This window comes from Alosa pseudoharengus, unplaced genomic scaffold, assembly GCF_046254945.1.
Source record: "Alosa pseudoharengus isolate Yale_2024_CS ecotype anadromous, Long Island Sound unplaced genomic scaffold, YU_APseudo_1.1 YU_APseudo_1.1_scf_19, whole genome shotgun sequence".
Classification (NCBI taxonomy): domain Eukaryota; kingdom Metazoa; phylum Chordata; class Actinopteri; order Clupeiformes; family Clupeidae; genus Alosa; species Alosa pseudoharengus.
Genome location: NW_027468657.1, coordinates 26468888 through 26483887, shown reverse-complemented (window position 1 = coordinate 26483887; position 15000 = coordinate 26468888). Strand labels below are relative to the sequence as shown.

Below are 15000 nucleotides of genomic sequence, written 5' to 3'. Positions count from 1 at the left end.
GCAAAATCAGCCGCTTAGGGTGATTATGTGCTGGTACAGGGCATGGTAGGCTAGTGCTCGGGGGCTGGATTGGACTGGTAATTTAGGGTGATTTTTAGGGGCATCTGCTGAGCATCATCAGTCAAAGGGTGCCTGAGTCTGATTCTAATCTCCTCTCCAGAGTGAGTCTCTCTCTCTCTCTCTCTCTCTCTCTCTCTCTCTCTCTTTCTCTCTCTTCTCCACTATCAGTATGGGAAGCACAAGTCTCCACTGTAAGGGGTCGTGGTTTTGGGCTAAGTGTGGGTGGGGTTGTAGGGGAGCAAACAGAGAACTGTTAAGGGGAAGAGGGGGTGGAGTGGGGACTAAAGGCTCGCATGATCGTTTTCATCTTTGATTCATGGTACTCGACATAAGTGATCCCCTGTCTAGCATGCAGGTTCTGCTTTTGCCTTTTTGACAAATGGGGAATGCTCGATATCAGTGCTTTGGGCTTCCGACTTGGTTTTTCCGATCATTATTTACAATTACGTTGTGTTGTTTCCCCGTGTTTGTTTAACATATTTCTCGACCTCTAAACAGGCTAATCATGTGCAATCTCAAACTCTTTCCCAAGGATATGACCTTCCCCTGATTGTTTTACAGTTTAATGAGAGGCATTTGAACTTAAGCATGTAAATTCTCTGTGTCCCTGGTATGGAGAATGTAAGCCGAACTATCCCTGCAGACCATTTTGACGTTTAAATCGTAAAATAAATAGTGGAGATCACTTGGTGTCACTGCAGTATTCCATCCAGCGACTGAAAACTCTGTCTAATATTTCCTCATGTCTCTCATCCTGCAGATCTGGTTTGCTTTCGTCAACGGCTTCTCTGGGCAGATCCTGTTTGAGCGCTGGTGTATAGGCCTCTACAATGTGGTGAGTCTCTCTCTCTCTCTCTCTCACCCTCTCTCCCTCTCTCTCCTTCATGATATCTACTTATCCCCCCTCATTTTCATACCCTCTCTCTCTTTCTCTCTAGCTATCTTTCTCTATCATTCTCTCTCTCTCTCTCTCTCTCTCAGACTTTCTCCCCTCCCATCCCTCTTTTTTCTTTCCTGCGTCTCTCCTGCAGGCGTGTGTTTAGAGAATCTGTCCAGATGCCTCCCCTGTCGCATCCAAGGCCAGAAACTCATTAGCCGTGGCACCCCAGTCGGGACCTTTTTATTGCTACTCCGTGTCATCGGCGTCCCGAAAGCTCTCCGTTTTATTTATGACCCGTTGTCAAGACCGTATTCCCTCCCGTGCCTCCAAGTATGTCCTGAATGTGCAAGAACAACAGGCCGGCGCGCCCCGCGGAGATGCGTTAAAATTGGCCCTGCGCTTGGAAGATGAAGCAGCAGGTTGAATCGTAGCAGCGCAGAGGGCCTAATTGAGTACTGTTCAGTTTATGGGGGTCCCGCAGGGGTAAGTGCCGGGGACCCTTGTAAAATTAATTCATGTCTCATGTTCTCCGCGTGGAATTTTTTAGAAAGAGCCAAGTGGGAAAAAAATAGTAATGGTTCCCCTCTGCTAGTTTTTCTTTTTTAAGCAGTTGAGGAGTTGTTTTTTAAAGTCCCTCTTGACAGTAAGCAACTGGCGACGTCAAGCTGAATTGATTAATGTGCTAAAATCCTTAGTTTTATCACAGCGACAAAGCTAAGCTGGTGTCCTTATCGCCTGATCATGGCGTACAGAACAGATTGCTTCATCATGGGGCTTCACTTCTCCCTTTATCTGAGGAGCGGCTGACATTCCGGCATCTCCGTGGAGGTCTGTTGGGTGCAGCCGACCGACTCCACCTCTGAATGAGCAACACCCCCCAAACCTCCACCCAAACCTTGGTCTTCAGGCTGAATGGGAGAGAAGACCAGTGGAGCATAACCCCCAGCCCAGCAGACCCCCGACCAGGGCCCCATCCACCCAGGCAGGCAAGCAGGCAGGAGAGTGGGTGGGTTAGGCAGCCAGGGAGGCCATGCCCCAGATGGGCTAGTGGGAACCTCACACGTCTGACCAACCACACACACACACACACACACACACACACACACACACACACACACACACACACACACACACACACACACACACACCGGCCCGCCAGAAGGCCACTCGCTCTCACACCAGCTGCTCTGCAAACGGAGCGTTAAGGCACCAGGTTTTGAACCAAAAAAAAGAAAAAGAAAAGAATAGACATCAAGAAAAACGAGAGTGTTACGGTCGGACCCAGCCGTCCCTGTAGCTGCTAACGAGCCTGGGAAGGGAGGGGAGGGGAGGGGCTGGGCAGATGTGCGTACTTCGAGAGAGGCCTGTTTGCGTGCAGCGAGCACAAGCGACTGGATGGAGCCAGGGCCAGAATATTACATGCCTAATTGCCGCTGTCAAACAAAACTTGCGCTAAAGCATCGGACAGCCCTGACCACTAGACCAGTAGAATCTGGGAAACAGAGCGTCCACTTGCTTGTGTTTTTTTTTTTTTTTTTTTTTTTTTTGGTGAGGGGCAGTGGTCACTTAGGTCAGGAGCAGGAAGTGTCAGAGGATGGCTTTCCAAAGGAGTTTCCAAACTTCCAAATTTAGGCCTTTCCAAAGGAGTTTCCAAACTTCCAAAAGGAATTTCTCAGTAGCTGAGCCACGTTACCCTGTTACCTGAAACACTGCAGTGAAATAGATCTCTCTGACCTGACCTCTCTCAGTTACTCTGGTGAATTTGACCCCCTGTTCTGTGTGTCTTTGTGTTGGCCAGATCTTCACCGCTTTGCCCCCTCTGACTCTGGGCATATTCGAGCGATCTTGCCGGAAGGAGAACATGCTGAAGTATCCCGAGCTATACAAGACATCTCAGAATGCAATGGGCTTCAACACCAAGGTATGATCACATCTGTGGAGACTCACAGGGTAGCACTGTCTTTTAATAGTTGGGATAGAAACTATAAAAGTATTATGCTTAAGTGTTATTGCACTTGCAATGACATGCAAGATGAGTGTGTGTCTGTGTCTGTGTCTGTGTGTGTGTCTGTGTCTGTGTCTGTGTCTGTGTGTGTGTGTGTGTGTGTGTGTGTGTGTGTGTGTGTGTGTGTGTGTGAGAGAGAGAGAGAGTGAGCATGCCTTAATATATATGTGTGTATGTGTGTGTGTGTGTGCGCGCACTTGCCTTAATATATATATTTGTGTGTGTGTGTGTGTGTGCTTGCGTGTCTACAGCATGTCCGTTAGCTTTCCCCTGCTGTTAATAAAGTTGTCCCGGCCCCTCCGTCGCTGGCCTCGTAACCCCGCGGCCCCTTCTCCACAGGCATGGAGACCCGCTTACAGCTGCAGCCAAATGGATTAGAGCAGCGTGGCCACAGAGGTCACACTCAACACAAGGGGGACCGGCAGACAGGCAGGGGGGTCGCACCACGGAGGCCATCATGCCATTTACTGTGGAAAATTATGCAATTTGTTAAAGCCCGGCTTGTTTACTCAACGGCCCGTCCTGCCAAAGAGCAGCGTGGCTGGACCTACACCCGCCGTAAATAAGTGAGGGTTGGGGGGAGTATCTGACGACCCTGGTCTGGCCCCTTGGCCTAGCGGCTCCCCTGTGGGGGTGTCGTACCCCTCCTCACCGCACTGCACTGCACCCCTAAATCCAGGCTGGAATGACATATTGACTGTGGCATGTCCCTTCTGCTCTTTCATTGGTGTTTAGGCTGGGAGAGTGGGGTTGGTTAGTGGGGTGTGGGATAATATTGTGTCTACCGGTCAGGAGATGCATTGTGGTTACTTTTTTTTACGCTGGGAGTTCTAACTCATCCTCACAGCGTTGAGTTCTGTCTGACTCAGCAAGGGAAAAAGCTGCAGGGGGAAAAAACCTGTTGCCCACATTTAAGGTGTTTGGTTTGGTAAAGACGTTAAAAGGATGACCTGGATGAGGTCAGTCCAGGAGTGTGTGTGTATGAGAGTGTGTGTGTGTGTGTGTGTGTGTGTGTGTTTTTCTTTTTCTCTCCCGTCCCCCCTCCTCCTCCTCCCTGATATTTTGCTTGTTACTGGCCCAGGGCAACTCTCTCAAATCCAGCAGGAATTCTGCTAAAACCTTTTGGTTCTGCACGCCTGCCCCCTTTGTGCACAATAGATACTGTCTTTGTGAATTAAAGCGTTGTGCACTGAGCAGAGAGAGAGAAAGAGAGAGAGAGAGAGGGAGGGACAGAGAGAGAGAGAGAGAGAGAGAGAGAGTAAGAGTAAGAGAAGACAGACAGTGGGAGACAGCCGAGGCACTGCTCTTGTTGTCCCCCTTTCACTTTTAATTATATATTCCTGACACCTAAGTCGCTTAATTAACCCCTCAGACTCGCTCATGGTGGACCGCGGTGTGGCCGCCATCGCTCCAGCTTCACTGGTCAACAACACAGGACTCCCTCCACATTTCCTCTCCCTCTCACGCACTTGTGCTCTATCCATCTCTATCCCTCTTATCCCCCTTTCTTTCTCTTTTTTTCTCTCTCTCTTTCTCTTTCTCTCTCGCTTTATCCCTCTCTCCGTGTCCTCCCTGTCTGTCTTTCTCTCATTCTCTCTCTTTTCTCTCCCTCTGCTTTTCTCTCCTCAACAGACCTGTCTGCTCTTGCACAGCCCTCCCTCCTGGTCTCTCTTTCCCTCTCTCTCTCTCTCCATCCCTCTCTTCTTTTCCTTTCCCTGTCTCTCTCTCTCTTTCTCCTCTCTGTCTCCCACTCACTCCTCTCCGTCTCTATTTCTGCTGGACAGCGCTGTGGAAGAAGTGGTGAGAGGAGGAGGAGGAGGAGGAGGAGAGACGGGAGAGAGAGAGAGGGAGACGCGAGAAAGGAAAGGAAAGGGCAGGACTGGAAATATTTGGCCCAATATAAAGTACATCCTTTCATGCTTTTTTAAGCAATTTAACCAGCACACAAAGGAAACCCCCCACCACCACCACCACCACCACCACCACCACCCCTACCCTGCCCAGAGTACAGACAGATCACCATTCACCACCGGCCTTTCCAGCAACCTGCCAGGAGACGGCAGCGAGGCAGGGGGCCACATTAGTCCAGGGGAGGAGGGGACCACTGGCTGTGACAAATGATTATGAACATTTATTGATTTCATTAGCATTCATTAACACTGTGTGTGTGTGTGTCTGTGTGTGTGTGTGTGTGTGTGTGTGTGTGTGTGTGAGTGTGTGTGAGTGTGTGTGCGCACACACTCAAAGGGTGGGAGGAGTGTGTCCTTGGAGATGGGAGTTTGTTGTTCCACATTGTGTCGTTTGGAAAGCAAAGGCAGAAGGGGACGGCAGATTCCAGCGCGCTGGTTAGCGGGAGGCTGTTTGGGTTCAATTGGAGATAATTTATCACAGAGAAACCACAGGGAGTACTGATCTGAGGCGAAATCGGGGGTGGGCGGAGGAATCCGCCTGCTGCTGGCGTGGTTCTGGGTGGGTTTGTGGGTGTTGGATGGACTGGTCATTCTGGGGCACGGCCCTGGCCTTTGTTTTGTTAAGGCGATAGGAAAGGTCACGGGGTCGGGCCTGAGAGGGCGAAGTATCACACCGGGGCTTCGGATGACACTGCCCAGAACAGCACACGATCCCGGAGCATTGTGTCCATGTTTCTTTCTCCTTCCATTTGTTTCTCTTTCCTCTGTTTCCCACTCTCACACTAAATAGAAAAAAAACTTGCTGTTAGTGTTTGCATTAAAGTGCAGCTTTGCAGCTGTTTACTGTAATTTCCCAACTATTAGCCGCGGCTTATACATTGATTTTGCTAAATTTCTTCAGCTATGAGGTTAAAACACGGGGGCAGTTCAATATGGTATTAACATGGTTTTGTTTCTTTTAACTTGCATAAAACACTGTCACGTGTTCAATTTACTTCCAGATCAGACAATGTATCTACCCTTCTCTTTTCTGCTCCATGTACGCCAGAAACAACCAGCATTCCCTGTCATTAATGCCGTGTCTTACTCATTCCAACATCACCTTCCATTTTGATAAAAGGAAACACGTGGATCCTCATGCCCTGTGAAATTCAGACGACACCATTCTTGGAAGCCTGCTTTTATCAACACCAGCGGGACCCGCTCCTGACCAAATATGGCCCTTGTGGCGTTTAATACATTTTCATGCATTGAGATGTCTAAAGTCATCATTAGTATGGGGCTAGGGTTGAGGCAGGGGCAGGGGCAGGGGTTGGTGGTAGGGTGGGGCGGGGGGTGGTAGAGGACAGGGGGGAGAGGGTGGCCGTGTTTGGGGGAACAGGGCTGGAAAAAGGGGGCAGGAGAGAGTGGAGTCCGGGCAGAGTAGATTTCACGGCTGTTTCATGCTACATCGCCCATTAGTGTTGTGTTTGGCCATACACACGCATAAAGTAAATCTGAAACAAGGTGGTTTTGGAGGGGGAATATTTATTTAACCAGCACATCCAAAGTCCACATTAAAACATACTCTCTAAAACACACACAAACACACACATTCTCAGTCTGTCTGCCCCTCCTTCCCAACACACCCACCCACACACCCACCCACACACACACACACACACACACACACACACAAATACATATACACACAGAGACACAGTCTTACATCTTGAAAGCTACCTGTACTGAAACCCTCCTTTCCCTCTAGGTCTTTTTTTTTTCAGTATTAAATGACATTTTGAAAAGTCCAGCTAATCCATCTTAATTTCTTCAAGCGCACCACTTTCCTGACACTTTCCCCCTCCCCAACCTGCCACTCCTTTTAAAATCGGCCATTTTGTTTCTTTTCCCCTCTTAAATCCGCCAAGGAGAAGCCTGGAGAAACTTGATTAGGGAAGAAACTGTGTAGCGGGGGAAAGGAGGGGGGGGGGGTGGTTAGTGCTTCACAAAACAGAGATGAAGAAAGAAAAGAAGTAGGAGGGGAAAGCTGAGCAACCCCCCACCCCCCTCTTTTCTTGAACGAATCCTCCACTCTGGCATCCTTCAGTCTGTTCAATCACACACACACACACACACACACACACACACACACACACACACACTCAGTCACACACACTCTCACACACTCTCAAACGCACACTCACACTCCCACACACACACATCTACACGCACATGCACCCTCTCTCACATACACACAGGATATACAAAGTGTCTGTCAGCGGGGAGGCCATTCAGCGGCGAGGCCTGACAAAACCACCACTTAGCCCAGTGCTGGGCTCGGACAAAGGCTCTCGGGTCGGGGGTCGGCTGCAGGGTTAGGGCAGCCACCGGGGTTCTCATGCTTTCTCTCCTCTCTCCTCTCTGTCTCTCCCTCCCTCCCTCTCTCTCCCTCCCTCCTTGGCCCATATCCCCTCAACACCTCATCTCTACCTCCCTCTTTCTCTCACTCTGCCCCCCCCCATTTCTTTCTGTCCACCCCACCTCCCTCTTCACCATCTTTCTCTGCACAACCTCTCCTCCTTGTCTTCTCTTCCTCTCTCTCTTTCATTCCTTCTGTCTTTCTCTCTCTCTCTCTCCCCTTCTCTCTGTTTCTCTCCCTCTTTGCCATCCATTTCTCTACCACCTCTCCTCCTTGTCTTCTCTACCTGTCGTCTCCTTCCCCACCTCTTCTCCTCCTTGCCATGTCCTCTCTCTCTCTCTCTCTCTCTCTCTCCCTCTCTCTCCCTCCTCGCAGGTCTTCTGGGCCCATTGTCTGAACGGCCTGTTCCACTCGGTCATCCTCTTCTGGTTCCCCCTCAAAGCCTTCCAGCACGGTAAGCTGCTCTCCTCCCAGGTCTCCACAACACACACACACACACACACACACACACACACACACACACACACACACAGAGGAATGAATGTAGTTTGATGATGAGTTTTCTCCAAAACAAACCTGCCCAGTGAACTGAGGCACATTTCCCGACTGCTTTGCTCTGCTGCAACCAGCGTTAAATGATGGCGTTACACAATAGAATGGTTTTGGACACTGTCTCAGCATGACCATTCATTAAAGCAAATGGTGGTGACACAGTTGGGCTGCTCACTTCAATAAAAGACATAGTAGAGTATTTGGGAAAACAGCCAAACATGAACATTTACCCGCTGTCCCACAAACACACACCTACACACACATCTAGACACACACACACACACACACACACACCTACACACACGCACACACACACACACACACACACACACACCTACACACACACACACACACACACTCGCTCTGGCTGGCAGTGTCTCGCACTCCTCCTCCCTCTCTCTGTGTCTGTGTGGCTCAGACTGCGGCGGCGGAGGAATGGGCCTCCTTGAGCCGTGGGTTTGGCCCATAGACTGGGGGGACCACACAGGCTCAGGCTCCGGCTCCGGCCGCCTCTCCAAACAAAAGCGCAGAAAGCCCTCTCGGCCGTGATTGACAGGCCGTCAACCAGGCCTCAGCGCACCCACACCACACGCCCATGTGACCATCTGGAATAGACGGCTGAAGGATTTGGTTGGGGCAGGGGTGGGGTGGGGCGGGTTGGGTTGGGGGGGTGGGGGTGGTATCGGTGGGGGGGGGGGAGGGTGTAGCTGGTCTTTACAACACGGTGTTCCAGTACTCACATTAAGTTGGCCAACACTGAACTCAACAGGAGTTTTTGTTTTTTTCTTTTTTTCTTTCTTTTTCCCCTCTCTCTAACTCTCTCTCTCTCTGAGGAAGATCGATCTTTGGTCATTACCAGTAATGAAGGAATATTTTGTCAGGCCAAATCCAAACAGCCCTCTTTATTTAAAACATGTCTGTGATGGCTGGAAACAGAGCGGGGTGCCAGTCCAGCTTCTTTTCAGCGTCTTTTCAGCTGTCAGAGACTGAGGGAACAGAGAGGGAGGGAGGCAGGAGGAGGGAGGGAGAGAGAGAGGGAGAGAGAGAGAGAGAGAGAGAGAAGAGAGAGTGAAAGATGGAGAGAGACTGGGATGTGCAGGAAGAGAAAAAGAGTAGGAAGGAGAGAAGAGAGATACAGAGAGGAGAGAGAGAGAGAGAGAGAGAGAGAGAGAGAGAGAGAGAGAGAGAGAGAGAGAGAGAGAGAGAGAGAGAGAGAGAGAGAGAGAGAGAGAGAGAGAGAGAGAGAGAGAGAGAGAGAGAGAGAGAGAGAGAGAGAGAGAGAGAGAGAGAGAGAGAGAGAGAGAGAGAGAGAGAGAGAGCGGAGTAGGCCCGCCGCGTTCTGGCAGCAGAATGGCACTAATGGCCGTAAATCACTGGCTGACTGTGGTAGTTTTTCCTCGCTTCGCTCTTCTGCGTCTTCATGCTCGCTGACCACTGCAGCGCCCACACATCAGCGCTCAAACCCCACGCTGATTGGCAAACGGGGTCATTAGAGGCCATGCCATACAGACAGTAACACAACATCTGGCTCGTCTTCTCCTTCTCTCTCTTTCTCTCAAATCAAATCAAATCAAATCAAATGATGCTTTATTGGCATGAAGGAATCAGCTCATTGCTGCCAAAGCTACAAGTCTGAAGCTACGCAAATGTACATGTCATTTGTTTTTAAACTAACATTTAAATGAACAGTTTCTTTATTTATTTTTTCTCTTGCCCTTACCATAGATATTTAGCATTAAATTGAACAGTGTCTTTCTCTTCAGCATTCTAATTATGATATATATTTATCATTCCTTCCTCCTGCTTCATGATCCGTTTTTTATCCGATTTATCCGTTTCTTAAATGCCTTAATGTGTGTTTGCTCCACAGACACTGTGTTTGGGAACGGAAAGACTCCAGACTATCTTCTCCTGGGGAACATGGTTTATACGGTACGTGTGTGTGTGTGTGTGTGTGTGTGTGTGTGTGTGTGTGTGTGTGTGTGTGTGTGTGTGTGTGTGTGTGTGTGTGTGGTGTCGCTCCTCACCACTCTCTGTTGTGGCTGCAGGCCACCATGTTGTTGCCTTGGCCAGACCCTGGCCTCGGCCCAGCCTCTACAAAGCACCTCTGTCTTTCCACACAGTCAGGTTCCTCACCACACGCACACACATGCACACACACACACACACACACACACACACACACACATGCACACGCATGCACACACATACACACTGAGATCCTCACGCAAGACACACAGACACACAGAAAGACACACACACACACACACTCACATTAACATATGCACACACATCAGATCCCCATACCAAGCACACACAGGTGAACACAGACACACACACACAGACACACACACACAGACACACACACACACAGTTGTATCTGATTTGGTGCGCCCTGGTCGCTGCGGTGAAATGAGGGCTGTGCAGGGAGGTGGTGGGTTTTGTGGCTCTGATTTTGAAACGAGATTTATCTTGGCGTCCGCACCTCTCCCAGAGCCCCTGCCATACCGCAACGAGAAAGTGCCATTTCATGACCGTGTCGCTGGGAGGCTAATGTTTCCATGGACACGGGTTGCCTGGGTTAAAGATGTTGATTCTGTCTCTCTCTCCCTCCCTCTATTTTCCTCTCTCTTCCTTCCTCTGTGTGTGTGTGCGTGTGTGTGCAGTTCGTGGTGATCACTGTGTGTCTGAAGGCTGGACTGGAGACTTCGTCCTGGACTACGGTGAGTGTACCCGCACCATATAATAGACCAGTAATGAACCTTTATCCATGTCTCAGACTATGTTGTGTTGGGTCCTTGATAATGACCAGGAACTGGACCAGGAAAGTCCTCGGAAAAGTCTGTGGGAACCCTGTGCAAAGCTTATTGTAATCTCTCTGTGGTGCATTGTGGGTAATGTGTGTTTGTGTCCCGTTCCCAGTTCAGTCACATAGCCATCTGGGGGAGCATTGCCCTCTGGATAGTGTTCTTCGGCATCTACTCCTCTCTGTGGCCGCTCATTCCCCTGGCTCCGGACATGTCGGGAGAGGTAAGGAAATTAAACACACACACACACACACACCAACATCAACATACACATTCATAGAACACATGCTCTTACACACATACAGTACACACACACACACACACACACACACACACACACACACACTTATGACACTCACTCTCACACAAAACACAGAGTTTCATGTAACACATACCCCCCCCCCCCCCCCCCAGGAGAGGTAAGGAAATTAAATACACACACACACACATTACAGCAGACACATAAGTTCTGCCACACACTTCCAACATATACTGACACACTTTAACAGTTACACTTCAAGATTCATACACTACATACCAACCTAAAATTACTCATTACACAAATTACACACACACACACCCCTCATCTGCTCTCCTGGCATTACACAATCTCCCTCCTTAATCTCATCATTGCCTCATTCTCGTTTCGGGTCCATTGGGAGAGAAGGGAGCGGAGAGTTGTGTGTGTGTGTGTGTGTGTTTGTCAGAGAGGAGTACCATTACACCAGTGCTTCACAGCCCAGGGCCGGGGGGCTTGTGTGGGCCTCTTGTTTTTCGCCGGCCGGCCGGCCCTCATAATCACCTAATGGACCCAATTAGCCCCCTGTTAGCGCTAAGCACTCCCAGGCCTCCTCCGCCAGCCTCTCTAAGCCTCCTTCTCTCCTCTCCTCTGCTATGCTGGGACTGGGACTGAGACTGGCCGGCTGCAGAGCCCCAAAGCTGACCAGACGCATCTCTCTGCATTCCACTGGCCGCGTTGCTGGGCCGCTTGAACCGCCCTGTTTGGGCTCGACGGGTTTAGGAGGGACTTAAACAGGAAAAGGACGTCATGGAGCCTGTCTTCAACCCCACCAGTGTTATCCTCCAACGTTTGGGAGCTGTGGCACAAGCGACAGCGTCCTGACGACAGTTACTGGTCCGAGTACCCACAGGGGGGACCAGGGTTTGATTCTGACCCATGGTCATTTCTCGATCCCACACCCACATCTCTTCCACTGGCTCCCTGTCAATCTCAACTGTTACGAGGCAAAAAGCCCCCCCAAAAAAATGAACATTACATGATCCCTGCCTTCAACTCCATTAAAGCCCATTGTTCCCGTGCCCATTTCTGACACGGTGGTGTGGTGCGGAGTTGTTTAATGCGCCTCTGTGATCGCCGCGGGGCTCGTACCGCTCTGGCACAGCTGAGCAGGCCTCCTTAGGAGCCCGCAGAGCCGAGCAGTTTCCTCTCTCGTACGTGTGATTAGGCTTTATGAGGAACTTGGACGCCACCAGCCTCCGACACATTTGGCCCGCACGTGGGACTCTCCTCAGGGTGGCCGACTGGCGGCCGCGTTAAAGCTCGCTGCTCCCGCTGGCCGCTGGTGGACGGGGATGTTGCTTCACTCGCCCAGTGTCCCAACTCCTCTGCACCAGCTGAAGATGTCTAGTCAAGTAGTTGTTGAACCTGGGATTTAGTGAGGCCCTAGTGAGGATTTGGTGGTGCATTCTCTGAAGGCTTTGTAGTACTAAGGCTATTGTGAAAAGATAATGTCGATCATTATCTCTTAGAGTTACAGTGGTCATATTACCATGAAAGTTGGGAAAAATATCAGGCATAGTTGTATGTAGATCTAGAATGTAGATCAATCCTATCTCTTAGAGTTGCAGTGGTCATATTACCATGAAAGTTGGGAAAAATATCAGGCATAGTTTTTTTACACAGATGTGTGTATCATGTTCTTAAGTGAGAAATCAAGTCATGTGTGGACGCCACGCGTAATGACTACGTAATGAAAACACCCGGCCGTCTGCAAAGCCCACTTTCCCTGTGCCCTACACCCCACAGGCCATTTTTCTTTTCTTGCACAGACACGTATCGCTTTCCGAAGTGTGAAATGAGTCATGTCTGAGACGCCAGCCTGTGATGACTTTGTGATGTAACGCTGGCGACCCCTCGCCAGCCGTGCCCCACCTCTCCCTCCGCTCCGCACCCTACAGGGACTGGTTGTGCTCCTGCTGAGCAGGAGTCTCTCCTGTGGCAGAGAGCAGGCAGGTAACCCAACGCCGCCTTCGCTCAGTGGGGACACACGGGGCATCACCGCGCCAGAGACGGCTGCCAGCGATACCCGAGAGGGCATCTGAGGCTGCTCTGCCCAGCTAGACATCCTCCATCATTGACCACCCCATGCCAGCTTCACCCACAGTCTACGCCCACACCTCATGCCTGTGTTCAGAACAGCCGCTCAGTCACTGCATACAGTAGTGTGTTATGTAGGGAGTCAGTATGTAGTAGTGCACTGTGTGGAATGAATGGCTGTTCTGAATGCAGAACATGGCTTCCTACTGGGGTGGTTGAGAGACCTGCAGGTAGACCTGGGGAAAGGGGGAAGCATGTTGGTACCTGCGCATGTGCTGACTTGTAAAGGAGATAAAATGGTCTCTGCATTTCCGTGCTCACCGCAATTCAGATTAAATTCAGATTGACTCGCTACATGGGGCCGCTTAAAGTTGCTCGTCTGGCAGCGTGCAACTCGAAATGTGGCGTCCCTTTGAGTTAGTCCGCGGTACAGCTTGATAAGGACTTGCTGCTGTTGACCAGGCTGGTCTTGGATCGGGACTGGAGAAGTGAAGCAGTTCTGGCGCGCGGCGCTGACGTGACAGGTGTGAGCCTGCTGACCACTGACAAGGTCAGGGAGCATCGCGGCTGCTTGTGTTGAACTGCGTCCAAACTATGCGGAGAATATACGTGGGAACGCTCTGCGTAATTGTCCTCGTCGGGTTTAAAAATAATGGTGTTAATAAACTGTTGGCTGCTGTCAGGTCCGACCTTGTGAGACACTTCACTTGTCACGGGGGGGGGGTCGTTACCCGGCAGCAGGGGGGCTCTCTTTGGTTCCCATCCGTTCGTCTACGATGGGGGCGTCATGGCGAAGGTTGGGAGGCGGGGGTGGTGGTGGTGGTGGGGGGGGGGGCACCTATCCAAAGTTCCGTCAGCTACACCTGCTCCATGTCCAGTCTCGGCCCGGAGTCATCCATCACATTCCACAGTGAGAACGAGCACGTTTGAGTGCCTCTGATTGGATGGGAGGTGTGCATCTGTAGAACACATACTGGAACCAGGTACGGTCCTCTGAAGCGCTCCGGTTTGGTCCCGCTCGAGGTGTTGACACAGCGTTCCACTCTGGTCTGTGCTCTTTGCTGACGGAGAAAGATCCATTTGTACACCCTTTATTTTGATCTCAGTGCACCTGGTGGGTGTGAGTGTGTATTTCTGTACAAGTAGAGGAGTGTGAATGTCCATATAAATGCCTGTGCGTGTCTTTGGGGTTTATTTTTGTGGGTATGGGAGTAAATGTATTCATTTGTGCCAGTGTGTGTGTGTGTTTTCACGTGTATGAATGTGTTGCTGTATGTTTGTTCACGTGTAAGAATGTGAGTGTATTTGCGTGTGCATGTGTGTGTGTGTGTGTGTGTTCACGTGTATGAGTGTGTTGGTGTGTGTTTGTTCACGTGCGCGCCCATGTGTGTGTGTGTGTGTGTTTGTGTGTGTGTTCACGTGTACAAGTGTGTCTGTGTGTGTGTGAGAGTGTGTGTGTTCACGTGTACGAGTGTGTGTGTGTGTGTGTGTATCCATATGAAAAGGACGGCTCATCAAGCTTCACTCTCTTTGATCCGGAGGAATGTGGATGAGAGTGGCCATTGAGTCGGCTGCTCAGCCTATCCAGAGATAAACCCAACGCTGCATTCAGCCGCCAGCTCAACACTCGCCCTCCACACAACCTGGGCCCACGCTTCTTGGGTCCGTGCCCATTTGTATGAGTGTGTGTGTGTGCGTGTGTGTATGAGTGTGTTTGAGTGTGTTTGCGTTCTGTACATGTATGTCCTTGTGTGTGTGCTTGTCTGTTTCGTGTGTAAATCTGTGTGAGCTTGTGTGTTTTCTCTGTGTGTGTGTGTGTGTGTGTGTGTGTGTGTGTGTGTGTGTGTGTGTGTGTGTGTGTGTGTGTGTGTGCGCGCCTGTGTAAAAGCGAGCTGAGAGAGCTTACAGTAATTCCTTCATATCCACTCGTAAGTCCGAACACAGCACCAAATGAGGCAGTGACCTCACCTCCTGTCTGCAGGTTTTAAGAGGCAGCACATCATACTGACACCCCTACACACACACACACACACACACACACACACAC

General features: G+C 50.4%; 1 protein-coding gene across 3 annotated transcripts in view; it reads left to right on the top strand.

Annotated features, from left to right (window-relative positions):
• atp8a1 (ATPase phospholipid transporting 8A1) overlaps nucleotides 1–15000 on the top strand; it is a 149749-nt gene that overhangs the window by 116687 nt on the left and 18062 nt on the right. For all 3 annotated transcript variants that reach the window (XM_076292132.1, XM_076292131.1, XM_076292134.1), the window contains 6 exons: nucleotides 821–895; nucleotides 2739–2861; nucleotides 7632–7710; nucleotides 9679–9740; nucleotides 10475–10531; nucleotides 10731–10838. In XM_076292132.1, coding sequence (XP_076148247.1) covers nucleotides 821–895; nucleotides 2739–2861; nucleotides 7632–7710; nucleotides 9679–9740; nucleotides 10475–10531; nucleotides 10731–10838 — 504 coding nt within the window. The remainder of the gene's footprint in view (nucleotides 1–820; nucleotides 896–2738; nucleotides 2862–7631; nucleotides 7711–9678; nucleotides 9741–10474; nucleotides 10532–10730; nucleotides 10839–15000) is intronic.